Source organism: Sus scrofa, chromosome 15 (genome assembly GCF_000003025.6).
Source record: "Sus scrofa isolate TJ Tabasco breed Duroc chromosome 15, Sscrofa11.1, whole genome shotgun sequence".
NCBI lineage: Eukaryota > Metazoa > Chordata > Mammalia > Artiodactyla > Suidae > Sus > Sus scrofa.
Window position 1 is genome coordinate 84,465,892 of NC_010457.5, and position 15,555 is coordinate 84,481,446.

Consider the following 15,555-nt stretch of genomic DNA (forward strand, 5'->3'; position numbering starts at 1 on the left):
ATTATACCTGGAAAACAGAATGCTTAAAACAATACTAAGCTAGATGGAAAGAATCCTTACTTTCTACAGAGAGATTACAGCTGGTTTCAACTCTGCCAACCATGAGCTTGTAAGGTCCTTCATCTGAAGCATGGGTCCGGTTAATCACAAGTCGCTGCTTAGTGCCTTTGACAATGGCATGCACACGATCATCAGGCTTGATTTGCTCATCATTTAAGTACCATTTAACAGAAGTCACATCAGGGACTGAGACCTTACATTCGAGCACAGCCTTGGTGCCCTCAATCACATTAACATCCTTTAGGGGTGTTATTACATCAACACCTGCAAAGCCACACACACAAATGAAAGTTTTATGAATATGAATTTTGTTTGAAATGTGTGCTCATGAGAGGTCCCCACCTCAGGGCACAGGGTACACCTAAAACCACATAAATTACACTCACTGTAGACAGAGACGCGCCCACTGGTTGACAGTCCGAGGGCTGGGATGGTGAAGGAGTAATGGCCAGCATCCTCCTTAGTCATGTCTTCAATAAGCAGCATGTGTGACTGTTTGTCTATCACAATGTGAACCCTGTCACCTGGCTGCACTTCTTGGCCATCTTTCATCCACACACCTTCCACATTCTCTAAGGAGACCTTAACTTCAAGCTGCACGATGTCACCCTCGCAGACTTTTTGATCACTAAGTCCTTGGAGGATAGCAATGGGGCGGGCTGTGAAATACAGGGAGAGATAAGAATGTTGGGATCATTTTTGATCAATAAGCCATAATGATGCTCACTGCAAGCTGACTGCAAGGGGGAGACTTACGTTTCATCTTCAGTTTGCAGGTTGTCTTCTTCCCATCAACAACAAAGCTGTATTCTCCCTGGTCCTCTTTGGTCACATCCTTGACTGTGAGGTTCTGACGACCACGGCGAGATGTAATTGTGTACTTGCCATTGGATTTCAGCTCCACACCATTATGATACCATTTGCCTTCTATATTTTCTGGGGTTATAATGCACTCTAACTCTCCTGAAAATGATTCTGGAACTTCTATGTCCTGAAGTTCTTTCACAAACTCAACAACGGCACCTGAGGCATGAAATAAGGTGAAGTTAATTTCTCCAGAGAGCTATGCATCTAGACTTAGAATAGAGAAAATTCTTTGTAAATATCACCCATACCATCAGGAATATTTTTAATATCTAACTGCTGGACTGAGAAATTGTCAGTTGAAAATGGTTGTTTTAAGATTATTTTTAATGCACAGAATTATATTTCAATAAAAATAGGACATCAAAATAACCTTGCAATTTAAAAAATCTGAGTCGAAAAAGAATGTATGTGTATATGTGTGTGTGTGTATGTAACTGTGCCACTGTGCTATACAGTATAAAGTTGACAGGACACTATAAACCAGCTGTAATGGAAAAATAAAAATAAAAAAAATCCGAATCATCAACAGTCTTAATCAGTAGTATAAGCTATAGAATCCAATTCCCAAGTAATTCTTTTTATGAAGTGAAAATTGCATGACTGATCTGATCACATACCAAGGGTGACTTTAAAACTTAAGTGAACAATGAAATCAGTATTTACTACCTTCGACAATAAGTTTAGCCGTTGTTTTTACATTTTCGTCTTCCACAAGTACACAGCTATAGTCTTCAGCATCAGAAGCGTCGATGGTCAGCACAGAGAGGAAGTGAACTTTCCTGTCAGAGTGCATCCTATATTTATCGCCCGTGTGAACCTCCACACCGTCTTTATACCATTTCACTTTGACAAATGGCTCTGAGGTTTCACATTCAAAGGTTGCCATGGTGTCTTTTTCCTTAGCAACGACATCTTGTAATTCCTGTGTGAAAGTGATCAATTGCTTGGCTATAAGAAAAAGGAAGAGAAAAAGCACATTTTAGTAGGATAAACTCATGATTTGAATAATGAGAAAAGAAAATAAAAAGAAACACACTACTGGCTATTCACAGATACACAGAGACAGATCCACCAAATGAAAGGAATTCAAATTACCCTGGACGAGTAAGAAAGCATGGCTGGAGGTTTCCCCAGCTATATTAATGGCTTTCACCATGATGCTGGCGGAGTCCTCAGCCGTCACATCTCTAATGACCAGCTCACAAACATTGTCTTCAGGCCAGTACCAGTAGATTCGGTCTGAGCGTTCAATCTTTACACCATTTTTGTACCACTCACATTCAGGGTCTGGTTTTCCCACCACTCTGACCCGGAAATGTGCATCAGATCCTTGGCCCACAGTTTGGCTTTGGATTCTTTCAAAGATTTTGGGGGCCTCCATACTAGGACTTAGTTCAATTTTATCAGGTTTAAAAGTTGGGATGGTGATTTTGCCTTCTTCAGCAAGGGCTTTCTTCTCCTCTTCAGTTAACTCTTTGGTCCAGTGGAGAAGTTCCTCTTTTGTCTTCCTTAGAAGTTCCTCATAGGATTCATCCTTCTTACGCGACTTGAGCTCCACGGCAGTTATGGCTTCATAATACCCCTCCTCAGTCCTGCGCTTGAACTTACTACGCAGCTCTTCTGACTCTTCGGGCACTTTTTCATGGGTGATTCTTTCGGCCCTTTTCAACCTGACAATTTCCTTGGTTTCGGTGGTGTCGACAGGTCTGTCTACTTTTTGTACTTCAAACTGAAGTTTTCCAGGTTCATGTATGTGAAACTCGGGCTTTGGCTCAGGGGCTCGTCTAAGGACAGATCTAAAGTCTTCCCTCTGCTGGATCTCAAGCTTCACTTTATGCTCTGTCACACCTTCAGGGTTTTCTGCGGTAACCTTGACTTCACCTGTATCATATGATTTGCAGTCCACGATGTCCAGATAATGAATGCCATCATAGCGGACTCTGAACCTTTTGCTTTTGCGGATGAGCTGCCCATTGAGGTACCAGTTGACTTTGGGCTGAGGGTACCCTGTCACCCGGCAACGGAATCTGGCAGTCTCCCCTTCAAGCACTCTTACTGGCTCTGGGAACAAGACAATATCTGGCTTTTGCTTCTCTTTTTGATCGGTGGTTACACCTGTAAGGGCACCTTCATGAGCCATCCGCTCTAATTCTTCAATTCTCTGTAAGCCTTTCCTCCCCTCAGGCAACTGAGATTCTTCTACAAGACTCTTCTCATCTTTAACAATAAGGGTCGCGGATGTGTGATCGGTTCCGTATTTGTTGGTAGCTCTGCAAGTAATGACACCACTGTCTCTGGAATATGCAACTCCATAATCAAGGCTGCAATACCCGAATTCATTGATCATACGGAGCCTATTGGCTGCTTCAAGTGGCTTTCCATCGTGGAGCCATTCCACCACCATCGTAGGGTCACCGATGGGCGTTAGCCTGCATTCAAAGTGGGCAGGTCCAAAGCGCTTGAGTCTTAAGGAAGTGAGTTTTTTCTTGAAAAATGGCTTTTGCTGTTTCTCTTTGTCATAGAGGTCACCCTCTTCCCACTGCTCTTGACCGTATCGCAAATGGAGGGGCTCCAGTTCTGGGGCTGCAATCTCCTTTGCTCTATATGTCCCTCGTGGGATGATTAATCTTCTCTCTGGCTCAGGCTCTGCAAACTCAACTTCCACATTTACTTTGCATCTTGTAGTGTCTCGGCCAGCCTTATTAATAGCAGTTGCAGTGTACCAGGCAGAGTCTTGGCTGACGGTGGAATCGATTTTAAGGGCAGCTTCTCCCTTGGTGCCTTCAATTCTATAAAAAGTGAAAAATAAATAATCAATACAGAAGTAGTTGTTCCTTCATTGGTTACTGGATTTGTGGAATGAGAGTAGTTTTGTTATTTTTCAAGAAGAGTTACCTGATTTTTGGATATTTATGAGGTACAATAATCTCACTGTTTTTCAACCATACAATGTCAGGATTGGGGTTACCCGTAGCTCTGACTTTCATCTCAAGCCGGGAACCTTCCTTTACATTGACATTTTTCAGTTTTTCCACAAACACTGGTTTTACTTGATGTTCCACAGCTGAAAGAGAAAGGTCGTGATTCAGAGTGAGTGGGGCTGGACAACCTGTTTATACCCAAGCGATAAGATAATTTCTTTTTTATCTTAAGAGCAAATACCTTCCACAGTTAAAATCACTGAAATTGAAGATTTGCCTGCCCTGTTTTGGGCAACCACAGTCCATTCCCCAGAATCACTGGGTGATGCAGGGACAATAATTAGGGATTGGGTACCATCTTCCTTAATGACTACTTTATGCGTATAGTCATTAACAATTTGCTGGCCTGTAAAAGAGAATAAGTAAAAAAAGAAGACATGTTAAAATAGTTGTTATTTTTAAATTGTTGGACACACCTGGAAGCTTATTTTTATGTTTAATGATTTGTGAGCAAAAACATATTCTTACCATTGTGAAACCAAAAGGTCTCTGGCATAGGTCGACCTACAACCTTTAAGTCAAATCTGGCAGTTTGCCCTTCTAAACATTTGAACGAAGTGGGTTTCAATACAAAGACTGGCTTATACAGTCTCTCAAGTTGTGACTCATCTGTCTCTTCCAGCCTGCGTCCAGGGGACAGCCGTGCGGGGGACATCCGCGCAGGTGACATCCGTGCAGGGGAAATGCGTATGGGAGATCTGCTCACTGAACGAGGAGAGATGGATCTAAAAAAAGAAGGCAAGCAGAATATTTTCATGAGTCACAGAGAAAACTTAGCAAAATAAACCTCATTTTTTCGTGTCATTTTAGAATTTACTTTGTGTACCTATTAGAAGGAATTGTAAACTCAGGGGGACCCAAAATGAAATACACTGTTATTGCCCTCAAAGGGATGCTGTTCATATACCATCAATCCACTCAGCAGTTATTCAACACAACCAGGAACCCAGCCTCAAAATCTTAGAATGGTCCTCAAGACAGTCTTTCCTTTAACACATGGATTTAATTAGACACCAAACTTTTTTGGTTCAACTACCAAAATATCTCAATAGGTATTGGTTGGTTAAATAAACAAATGAATATGTTTACAGAAAAAGAAAAATATACCTCTTTATCCTAAAAGGGGAAAAACACAGAAACTATATTTGAAAAATCCCCAAACACTATCTATACATTACAGCCAGATTGGCTTGGATTGGATTTCAAGTGCCAGCACCACCATTCAGGCTGGATGAACTAAGGCAATTTTCATAGGAGCATGGGGATTCAATGCTCCAAGATAGGAATAATAATCCACACACTGCAGGGGCGTTGTATAAATTAGGGATAATACAGGTGTTAAATAAACCTTTATAGTTTTCATTACATTAGCTATAGCATGGCAAAATAAATAATACGCTACACAATAAAAATGCTTTGCTAATCTTCCATTGGGGCAAGAAATAAAAACTAGGCAATCACCGGTACTGCTAAATGTGAATTTCTGTGCCACCTCAGCCTTCAATTCCCTACCCCCACCCATGCCACAGTAGCAATTTGCTACTGAGATATTCTGTGTTTTAAAGAATTTAAATACTAATCAACTTGAATTGTCATGAGTCTTACCTGATTCTGCTCACTGGCTCTGGTGTGGGTATGTAAGTCGGAGCACTAAGTGGCGCGGCAGGCTCCACATACAATTTCCCTGAGCAAATAGCATTTCCTTTAATATTGCTCGCAAAGGCAGTATAGATGCCTTCATCTTCTGGAAGAACAACAGGAATGCGCAGACTAGCTCTGCCATCCTGCAGGAAGTCCATATGGTATCTCTCTCCATGTCTGATGCGCTTGCCATCTTTGTACCATGCAATCTGCAGATAATATCATGCATATGTCAATAAAATTTAGATAAAATAGCTATATTATAAGCTATTTGTGTCTTTATTATAGCATGAAGATACGATCAATTATTATATTTTACCTTGGGTAATGGATACCCAGACATCTTGCAATGAAAAGTAACACCCATCCCTTCAAGAATCCTGTAATTCTTGACTCTTAAATCAAATCCTGCTTCAATAGCTTCAGATTCAGAAATGTCAACTGCCATTTTTTCTTCTCCGTCTTCTTCAAGAAGTTCTTCTAATGTAGTCTTTATTATTCTGTACTCAATTTCTTTAATAAGTCTCTCTTCAAAGGAAGAAATATGGAATTCCTATGGAGCAAAAAAGAACAGCTTGTTAAAAAAATGTACCCTGACTTATAGAAATCCTTTAAGAGTATTCACTTCAGAAATAAGATTTAGTTAAAGTTTTTAACTGGGACAAAAATCTAGAAGGCTTTTTTGGGATCTGTTTTTGCCTTTTAAATTTGGTTTTCAATGAGAACGAGAGGGGTCTCTGTTTTGTTTTTTAATCTGCATTATAGTCATCTTTGTCACTTCATGCTGTGGCATCTTAGGTCAGTGGTATTTTAAGAGTATGGGTTATATTTGCAATGTTTATCCTAGAGATGAAGGAATCTTGACAGTAATGAACTTTGTTGTACTAGTGTTTGTTTTTTCCTGCATATATGTAATTTCAGTTTCTAAAGTCATATGTGCAACATGTTAAGAAGATAAGGAAACTTGTCAATAGTGAACCTAGACCTGCTATGGTATCCTAACCCTGACCCATCTATGAAAATGAAAATATTACACAAAAGGAATGGCATTGTGGGGCAAAAGTATAATTTATAAAATGATTCACTTGGTCATTATTGTTATACTCACCTGGTCTTCCACAAAAGTTCTGACCATTACTGTGTCTTTGGCCATTTTCTTCCTAATCAAGGCCTGTTCTTTTTCATACTCCTTTTCATACTCAGAGTACACATATCCAGGTGCTATTTCTCCAACTTTAGGTTCTTGTACAAATGCAGTCATTTGTGTCTGGTAAAGCATTTCTTGCTGGGACCTCATCAGTGACTCATAATCAGCTAGGAGTTAAGAACACAAGTTAATTTTTAATGTTCTTATGAAAAAGCCTTCATGCTACTGTTCATTCAAGCAAGGCCTACACTAGGGAAAGCTGATAACCAAAAGCCAGATTTTCAAAATTTTATCATCAAAGTGCTCAGTGTAGACTTATTAGGTTGAATTTCAAAACCAAACTTACATTAACAAGTCAAAGTAGCCACTACTATTATAGAAAAAAAATCTATATTAGCAATCACTCCTTTGGGATCTATCCTAGAGGTCTTCCTAATTTGCCCTGTGGATTTTGGGAATACATTTATCTTTCTGGGTCTTGAGGGCTTTATCTGCCAAATGGGGATAATATCCTAACTTTCTCTAAGGGGTTTTGTGCAGGTCAAATGAGACAGAGTGTAGGACGGTCTATTATAAACCTGAATACCTAAGCAAAGGTAATGGAGACACACAGATACATTTTGTTTGGCCTAAATGCTGTTATACTTTTTTTTCCCCAAAAATTACATATGAATATTGAAAATTGTGATTTCTAGCTTTTCTTTAAAATATTGGAAGCTCTAACAACACTGAGCCTGGTTACAACACATTGGAGGTGGGGAGCTACTCCCCCCTGGAGGCAGGGCATGTACTTTCCAGTTTGTCATTGTCTTCATTATGCTCACATTATCTGTTTGGATCTGGAAGGCAACTGAACTTAGAGTTTCCGCATTTTTCAAAGGCATGATGTGCCTTGAAGTAAATGCACCAAGAGGAAACTATTGTTAGAAGATTTTAAGTTGAGCACCAATTCGGCTTTTGAGGCTGTGTGATCTAAAACACTTCCTATACAGCTGAGGCCAAGATATGGGTCAATGGGGACGGAGCCAGTATCAGAACCAGGAAATTGCATCTGGCCTTTTGACAATCACACAGCACTGCTACTTCTCTGCATTTCCATTCTTATCATGCTCATGGAACCACTTGGAGTTGCACTCACCTTCTTCAAGCAAGGAGGCAGATGCAGAAGTTTCTCCATGCTTATTCCGAATAACAATAGTGTATTCTCCGGCATCATCAGCAAAAGTCATTGAAATCACCAGTTTGCATTCACCAGTTTGTTTGTTGTAACTCACTTTGTATCTTTATGGAAGCGAACAAACAAAAACCCTTATGTGAGTAAAATAAGTGATCTTTATGTGAATAGCCCTTATGTGAGTACAATAAACCTTATGTGGATCTGTGATATAAAATTCAATAATTCTAAACATGGGACTAGGCTCCTCCACAGAATATAAGATTGCTGAAAATTGTGGGAAATGCCTGGACAAGAGTATGAGGGCCAAGCAAGTTAAAATCTTCATTTTAAAGAATATTCATATATTCTTTAAAATAAAAATAGAATATGATATTAATAGAATCAACCATATGGAAATAAGGGGCTTTGGTGTTTATGTCAGCAAATGATGAGGTCATTTAAATACTTAGGCATTTCTCTTTGCTCATTGTTTTGTTCATTGTTTTATGTGAAGATCAAATGAATAATCAAAAAAACAAATCCCTTTAAACATTTCAATATTAAGCCTTTGGTACACTATAGTTGTTATTAAGACATGACAGCTACATTTTCAGATTTTAGGAAATTCAAAACAAAATTTTATATTAAATTGCAGCAAATTTATGAGCATAGATTTTCACGTATAACTAGCTTTCTTCTTCATTACATGACCTTTTTTCTTTTATCTTTTAGTGACTTAATTATTATGCATTTTTATTGAAAGTTGTTCCAGATATTTTCTAGAAGGATATGTTGTGCATGTGTGTGTGTGTAAAATACCACAACATTTTCTATATTTCACTAGCACTATAAATGAATCAAACTAGAATATAAGGAAATAGGAGTTCCATCGTGGTGCAGTGGAAACGAATCCGACTAGGAACCATGAGGTTGCGGGTTTGATCCCTGGCTTTGCTCAGTGGGTTAAGGATCCAGCATTGCCGTGAGCTGTGGTACAGGTTGTAGACGCGGCTTGGATCTGGCGCTGCTGTGGCTGTGGCGTAGGCCAGCGGCTACAGCTTCAATTAGACCCCTAGCCTGGGAACCTCCATATGCTGCAGGTACGGTCCTAAAAAAAGGACAAAAAGACTAAATAAATAAATAAATAAAACAGTCTAGGATGTCAAATAGGCAGTGTATTTCAAGAAGATTTAAAAAAAAAGAATATAAAGAAATATATTTTAGTCACATAGCTTTGTTTCTTAATAAGACTTCATATAAAAACATGAAAATAGTTCGAAGTGCACACTGAAGGCTCCATAAGGAAAGAACCTACTTTTGAGGGCTAGTGGGATAAGTAAACACTACTTCTTTCTCAGCTTCCTATACACATCAGACAAATCACAGAGAACTCTATCATTCAGCCATCAAGATACCTGTATCCACTGGTCAGAGGAACGCCAGACTTTTTCCAGTAGACATGGGGCTTTGGGTTGCCTCCAACTTGGCATTCAAACACAATGCTCCCGCCTTCCACCAGTTTCTGGACCACTGGTTTTGTAATAAAGAAAGGGGCAGCTGGTTCTCCAGGCGCTGCTGGTTCCTCTGCGATGCTAGTATCTGTCATTACCACATCTCTTGACTCAATAAAGCTGGAAAGAGAATTTCCTCCATATTAGCTTCTGGACTGCAAACTACAATACTAAAGGGGTTGAAAAAATCAAAACTGTACTACAACAAAAGCTCATTAGCCAAAGAATGTGTTACCGTTTCTCTTCTGTGGTAATTTTCTCAGCCACAGCTGTTGTTTCCTTTTCAAACTCTTCTGACACTGGAAGAAGACAGAAGTTTCTCTTGTAAGTCAGGCATGTAGTTTTGTTTCATTAGTGACCTCTGCTTAGTATGAGAGTTAAGTGGACCCCATACTCTACCCCTGAATTCCAAAAGGGGACTCCATTTCAAGGTGTGTAGACACCATACGGTGGAAAGAAGTGTCGGGTGACAGTGACGGCCTGTGTGGTGGGTTGGTGGGGTGTGGTCACTGACCTTGCACAGCTAGATAGCAGGATGTGCTGACAGTCCCAGCCTCGTTCACAGCACTGCAAGTAAATCGCCCGCTGTCTTCCGCAAAGGCTTCACGAATCATAAGACGGGCAATTCCACTCTGGAAGGTTATTTGGAAATCAATAGAACTTTCTATTTGGTAATCTTCTCTGTACCATGTCACTTTGGGGGATGGGTATCCAGAGATGTGGCACTCCAAGGTGACAGATTCACCTTCTATAACAGTCACATTTTTTAAGCCCTGAAGAGAGAAGAAAAAGGAAGTATTGATATGTTTGCTTATTTATTAATGCTCTCCATACATTGTAACAAATGTGGGGGCTTGACCTGACATATTCTTTCTTTTGTCTTTTTAGGGTCGCACCTGTGGCATATAGAAGTTCCCAGGCTAGGGGTCAAATTGGAGCCACTGGTCTACACCACAGCCACAACAACGTCATATCCAAGCCAAGTCTGTGACCTGTACCACAGCTCACAGCAATGCCAGATCCTTAATCCACTGAGTGAGGCCAGGGATCAAACCAATGTCTTCATGGATACTAGTTACCACACTAAGCCACAGTGGGAACTCCCATGACCTGACAAATTCTAATTGTCATAAAATGCTTTTTTAAGATCATTAAGATCAAGACTCTAGAAAATTACTAAAGAAACTCTTTTGGAAATTGGAATTTCCCCAGTTTGAATAAATATAGGGAGTTTTCAAGTTCATAGAAACTGTATTAATATCAAACAATGGGGCAACTCTGTACCCTCTGGTATTTGCACATATTCCAGTTCCAACAGCATTTTAAAACTCAGTAGCAAATGCTACCTCTTCAACAAAGCTTTCCATGTCATCTTCAACAGCAAGCAATCCAGCTTTCCTTCAGATCCTATCACTTTCTATATTTTAATCATGCTTATTTATATACATTTTCTCTGATAGTAAGACAAAGATTTCAAAGAGGGCTAGCCTGGTCTTGTGATAGTGCCTTACACATAACAGAAATTCATTCAACCTGCTGAATTCATGACTGATGTCTGCCACACAGAATTCCTCCTTTCCTTGCAAATAGCATATGGTCTTAAAATTAGTACTTGTGAATGTGCCAATAGCTTTTTCCAGTTTGAGAAACTGATCTGTGCATATACGAAAATTATTTGACCAGGTATGCATATGATCCAACGCAATTAACTTGACTTACCGAGACTAAAGTTGGTGGAGTAACAGGGATTTCAACAGGTGCAGGTACTCTTGCTGTTTCTGTTACCTACGATTTTTACAAAGGATGTTACAAAATGCTCAGGAAACTAGGAAATATCTCATGAACACTTAGCACATGCAAAATTATAAAAATAACTTGCAAAAAATTAAGTAATTTCTCAATTAAAAAATTAATTAAACTCAATAAAATTTTAAGTTTGAGCCTGGTGAAGGAGAAAAGCAGGATGCCTGGCTGACCACTTCCATGGCACAGAATGGCCCTAAGAACGGGTCCAGGAACAGTGGGTGTTCTGGCAACCAACCTTGGCTTCACGCTCTCGCAGTACTTCGAAGCGTTCTTCACGGACTGCAGCAGCAGTGATGCTCACCCCGACTTCCTTCTTTACCTCGATGCCAGCTTGACTCTTAAAAGTCTCTGCTGTGTCTGCGAAGGGGAACTGGGGTGAAGGCGTGGGCTCTGCTCTCACTCTAGCCTCAGCAGGCTTCACGGTAGGTGCCTTCACAGATTTGGTGACCTTCTGAGCAGAAGGTGTGGCTGACAGCTCTTTTTGTAATGTGGCAATAGCGCTACCGGCTATTGATGCCTAAATGGAAATGGAGTCAGAAAACAAGGTCATTTACTATCCCAGTCATCCCTCAGAAGTGCATGCCGCTAGCATTCCTGTCGTGAGTCTGAGTCTATTTTCTATATGGTCTCTTTTAATTGTTGTCCTTATCACTTTTATAGTTAATGAAAAGTCAATTAGAGATAAACCAGTTATAAAGCTCATCGTCATTCCTGCCAGTTTCTAAAATATATTTGAAGATATCTTTCTTAAAAAAAAGAGTTGGATTTAGAGTTTTTATTTTAGACTCTCATCATTAAGGGACTGAGGGTCTTCTAACACTCAGTCATAAATTTTCATTTAACCATCCCAATGAAGCTGTATCTGAAAACACTACAGTGGGAAATTCAAAGTCAAGAAATTATTATTATTGTTATTATTGGTCTTTTTGCCATTTCTTGGGCCACTCCCATGGCATATGGAGGTTCCCAGGCTAGGGATTTAATCGGAGCTGTAGCTGCTGTCCTATGCCAGAGCCATAGCAACATGGGATCAGAGCTGCGTCTGCAACCTACACCACAGCTCATGGCAACGCTGGATCCTTAACCCACTGAGCAAGGCCAAGGATCGAACCAGCAACCTCATGATTCCTAGCCAGATTTGTTAACCACTGAGCCACGACGGGAACTCCTCAAGAAATTATTAAAATATTTAGTTAATTCCTAGGAACTACTTTAAAATAGCACATTTAAGCTTCCCACAAGTCTGTGTGAAAGGTAAATGGAGACACTTAGAAAATTATTTTAAAGGCTTCCTTACCCTTTTATTCTGTTTCTGTCTATGGTTATTTGGTTTCAACGGTAATTGGAGACTATCACAAACATAGGTATTAAATATACAATTTTTTGAAGCATACGAGTTTCAGATTCTATGTCTTGGATGTGTAAAATAAGAAGAGTTGTGACTAATACTGCTGTCAACTTGCTAAGGTTTTTACAGATATTAACTTGCCCCTGATGACAAGCTAACAAGGGGTGAAGCTAGTCCAGGGCTGGGTGATTCCACAATCTACCCAACACCACACAGGACCACCTCTTCATCTTGCTACACTGAGTATGTGAACATATGACTTCTCAATATCTTTTTTAATTTTTATATCCATTCACATTTAAGTCACCCTGAAATGTCCCACAGCACAAGGAAAACAGAACTGTGTAATATACCACCTTTTACAGAATGTAAAGCAGAGAGAACCCTGTATGGATTTGTGTTTTCTCAGAGGTATAAGATAACCACCTGCTACCCTAGGCTCACCCTGCTGGGCGAGTTTCAGAAACCAAATTTTAGGGGCTTCTGAGTCTGCCATGAAGACAGACATCATCAAAAAGAGGCCCCCAAGGCCCACACCAAAGATGCTTTATATCACACAGTAGATAATTACTTCTTTGGAGCCCAGCATTTCTTTGTCATGCTCTTTAACTTCTTACCTCATATCCATGTTCTGCCTTAGGAACAGAAATTTTTGAAACGGTAAAGTGAGGGCTTGCTGTGCGGGGACGTTTATCCACATGGACTAATCTTTCACTTGTTAGATCTGTAGTTTTCTTGATCTGCATTGAAAAGAAAGTCAGTGATACCACTGTTCCCCTGACCACCTCAGCAGCTAAGCTTGCTCCTGAGAATGGCCACTGATCCAGACTCACCTGTGTTGATATATGCATTCCCATTTGATCGGTAGTTGTGATATGAGTCTCAGAAGGAGCTTGGATCACTCTAGGCTTGACTGCTTTAGGGACAACGTGGGGTTCTGAGGCTGGGCGTGGGGGGTGCTCAGCGACTTTGGCAGCGGAAACATGCTCAGTGACCTTGGCAGCAGAAACGTGCTCCTTATACCCATACTCCAAAGTGGTCTGCTGAGCATGTGATTCTTCAACATGCCCGGGTTCTCTGGGCTCTCGAACTCGGGCCTGGTCTACCGCGGCAACCACTGTTGCTACAGCTTCCGCCTTTTTCCCAACGCCCACCTGGAGACAAGGTTTCCGGAATTAACACACAGTAATACAGTCATATCAAAGTCAGGATGGGACTTCTCCTCCTAGGATAGTCATCAGGAACAGACAAATGCCCAAAGGCAGGATAGGCAGATGGCACCCAGGTTACACAGCTATGTTAATGTCCCCAGAAATATGAGTTAGAAATGCATTTAGGAACTTAATATTTCACTGATTATTATAATGGGTGGATATCTAGTTAGATACATTCTATAAATCCCTGCTTAATGAGACATTAAGTCACATAAACACAACATAGGACAATACAATATGTGTATAAACTGGTAAGGGGATTTTGAGTTTGTCTAGTATTTTGTCCATGACAGACAGTCAATTACCACTTGTGAAATCAGAACTTTGGGGCAGTTTTTACCTTTATTGATTATTTTTAGTACTGATCATTTAATCTGCTATCAACGCAATGACAGTGACGAAAAAAATACACTCAAATACTGTCCCAGTCCCATCCAGAAAAATCAGCTGTTACAGAGTTGTACAGTCACAGGCAAATCTGAGATAACATGAATGCTTGTGAATACGCAGGGAACATATTAATTTACTGATGATTCCCTGGGGATACGAATTTTTTTCATCTACTAGAAAGTATCTTCCCTAAAACACCTGAATGAAGACGTTGCAATGAAAATGAAAGTGTTATCATATTTGGAGTCAAGAGAATGACCTTTCACAGGGAAGTTCGATTTACTTTCATCATTACTGAAAGTTCAACTGAAGAAGGAAACAGAAATGTTTTCTCATTTCCATGAATCTGATTACTATAAATGCAAACACAAGTTTGCAAAAGTGTTTCTCTTTTAAATAAAGCAAACTAGTTGATGCGGCTTACACGTTATGATTCTATGCAACACTTGGAAGCAGCATATGGCAAAAATCACATCACTGTGTCCATCAGTGCTCTTTAAAAGAATGTTGGAATATTTTATTAACGTCCAGTTTTCTTTTCTGCTGCTGTGAATAGAATCTAGATTGCATCTGAAATGTTTTTCAAGTATGTTACCACTCTATCTGTCAAAATTATTCTTTGAGCTATTTAAGGTATAAATGAGGTGATTTTGAGATAAAATAGGGCCTTCATGATCAAGGGTTCATTTAGTGCTCCTTCTAGGAAGCCACAAACAATTTAATCTGCCTTGAAGAACTGCAAATACCATTTTCACTTTAGATTGCATCTGAGGAAAAACTATAAAATGTATGTGAGGTGTAGATGTGTTAAGTTCATTCATCTGTTTGTTTCTTTTTTTAAAAAAACATATGGGCCATTATTTGATTTTAATTTTATAGATTTTTTAAATGTTAACATATATATATATATATATTTCTATGAATAATTACCTTTCTGGTAGAATGATTATATTTATATGATATCTCATTTGACCTTTCAACCAGTCCATAAAATAGCTAACTTGAGTTTTAGTTTTATTATTTAAAAAATGAGAAAACAGGCATCTCTCACAAGCATCCTATGTTAATAAATCTATTTCTTTTTTTGCTATTTATTACTCAAATGAATTTATCACATAATAAATCTATTTCTTAAAAAAAGAGAAGATTTAGGCTCAAAGACATTGTCATTTGCCGACTGAAATATACAAATGTTGCTATTAATTTAAAACTTAAAAAAGAATCTTAACTATAATAGAATATTTTGAATTGGGGAAAAATAGATATGTTTTTTTCCTGAGTTAACACATATCAATTCTCTCTACAGATGCTGATAGACTCATTTTGGTGGAGCACCACACATGAACACTCTGTGCTGATAGTTGCTTTTATTTCTTGGTGGATTCTAACAGCCCTCATATTTTTGGAACCTAGGTAAAACAGGAAGAAGAATGG

The 15,555-nt window shown here is 39.4% G+C and overlaps 1 protein-coding gene across 1 annotated transcript in view; it reads right to left on the bottom strand.

Moving 5' to 3' along the window:
• Positions 1 to 15,555, bottom strand: part of TTN (titin) — a 274,368-nt gene that overhangs the window by 238,939 nt on the left and 19,874 nt on the right. The window contains 19 exon segments of the mRNA XM_021075901.1: positions 61 to 324; positions 447 to 719; positions 817 to 1,083; positions 1,594 to 1,875; positions 2,023 to 3,716; positions 3,823 to 3,991; positions 4,090 to 4,254; positions 4,377 to 4,633; positions 5,514 to 5,758; positions 5,869 to 6,102; positions 6,658 to 6,863; positions 7,835 to 7,977; positions 9,268 to 9,483; positions 9,599 to 9,662; positions 9,878 to 10,136; positions 11,083 to 11,148; positions 11,405 to 11,686; positions 13,135 to 13,257; positions 13,351 to 13,671. Coding sequence (XP_020931560.1) covers positions 61 to 324; positions 447 to 719; positions 817 to 1,083; positions 1,594 to 1,875; positions 2,023 to 3,716; positions 3,823 to 3,991; positions 4,090 to 4,254; positions 4,377 to 4,633; positions 5,514 to 5,758; positions 5,869 to 6,102; positions 6,658 to 6,863; positions 7,835 to 7,977; positions 9,268 to 9,483; positions 9,599 to 9,662; positions 9,878 to 10,136; positions 11,083 to 11,148; positions 11,405 to 11,686; positions 13,135 to 13,257; positions 13,351 to 13,671 — 5,530 coding nt within the window.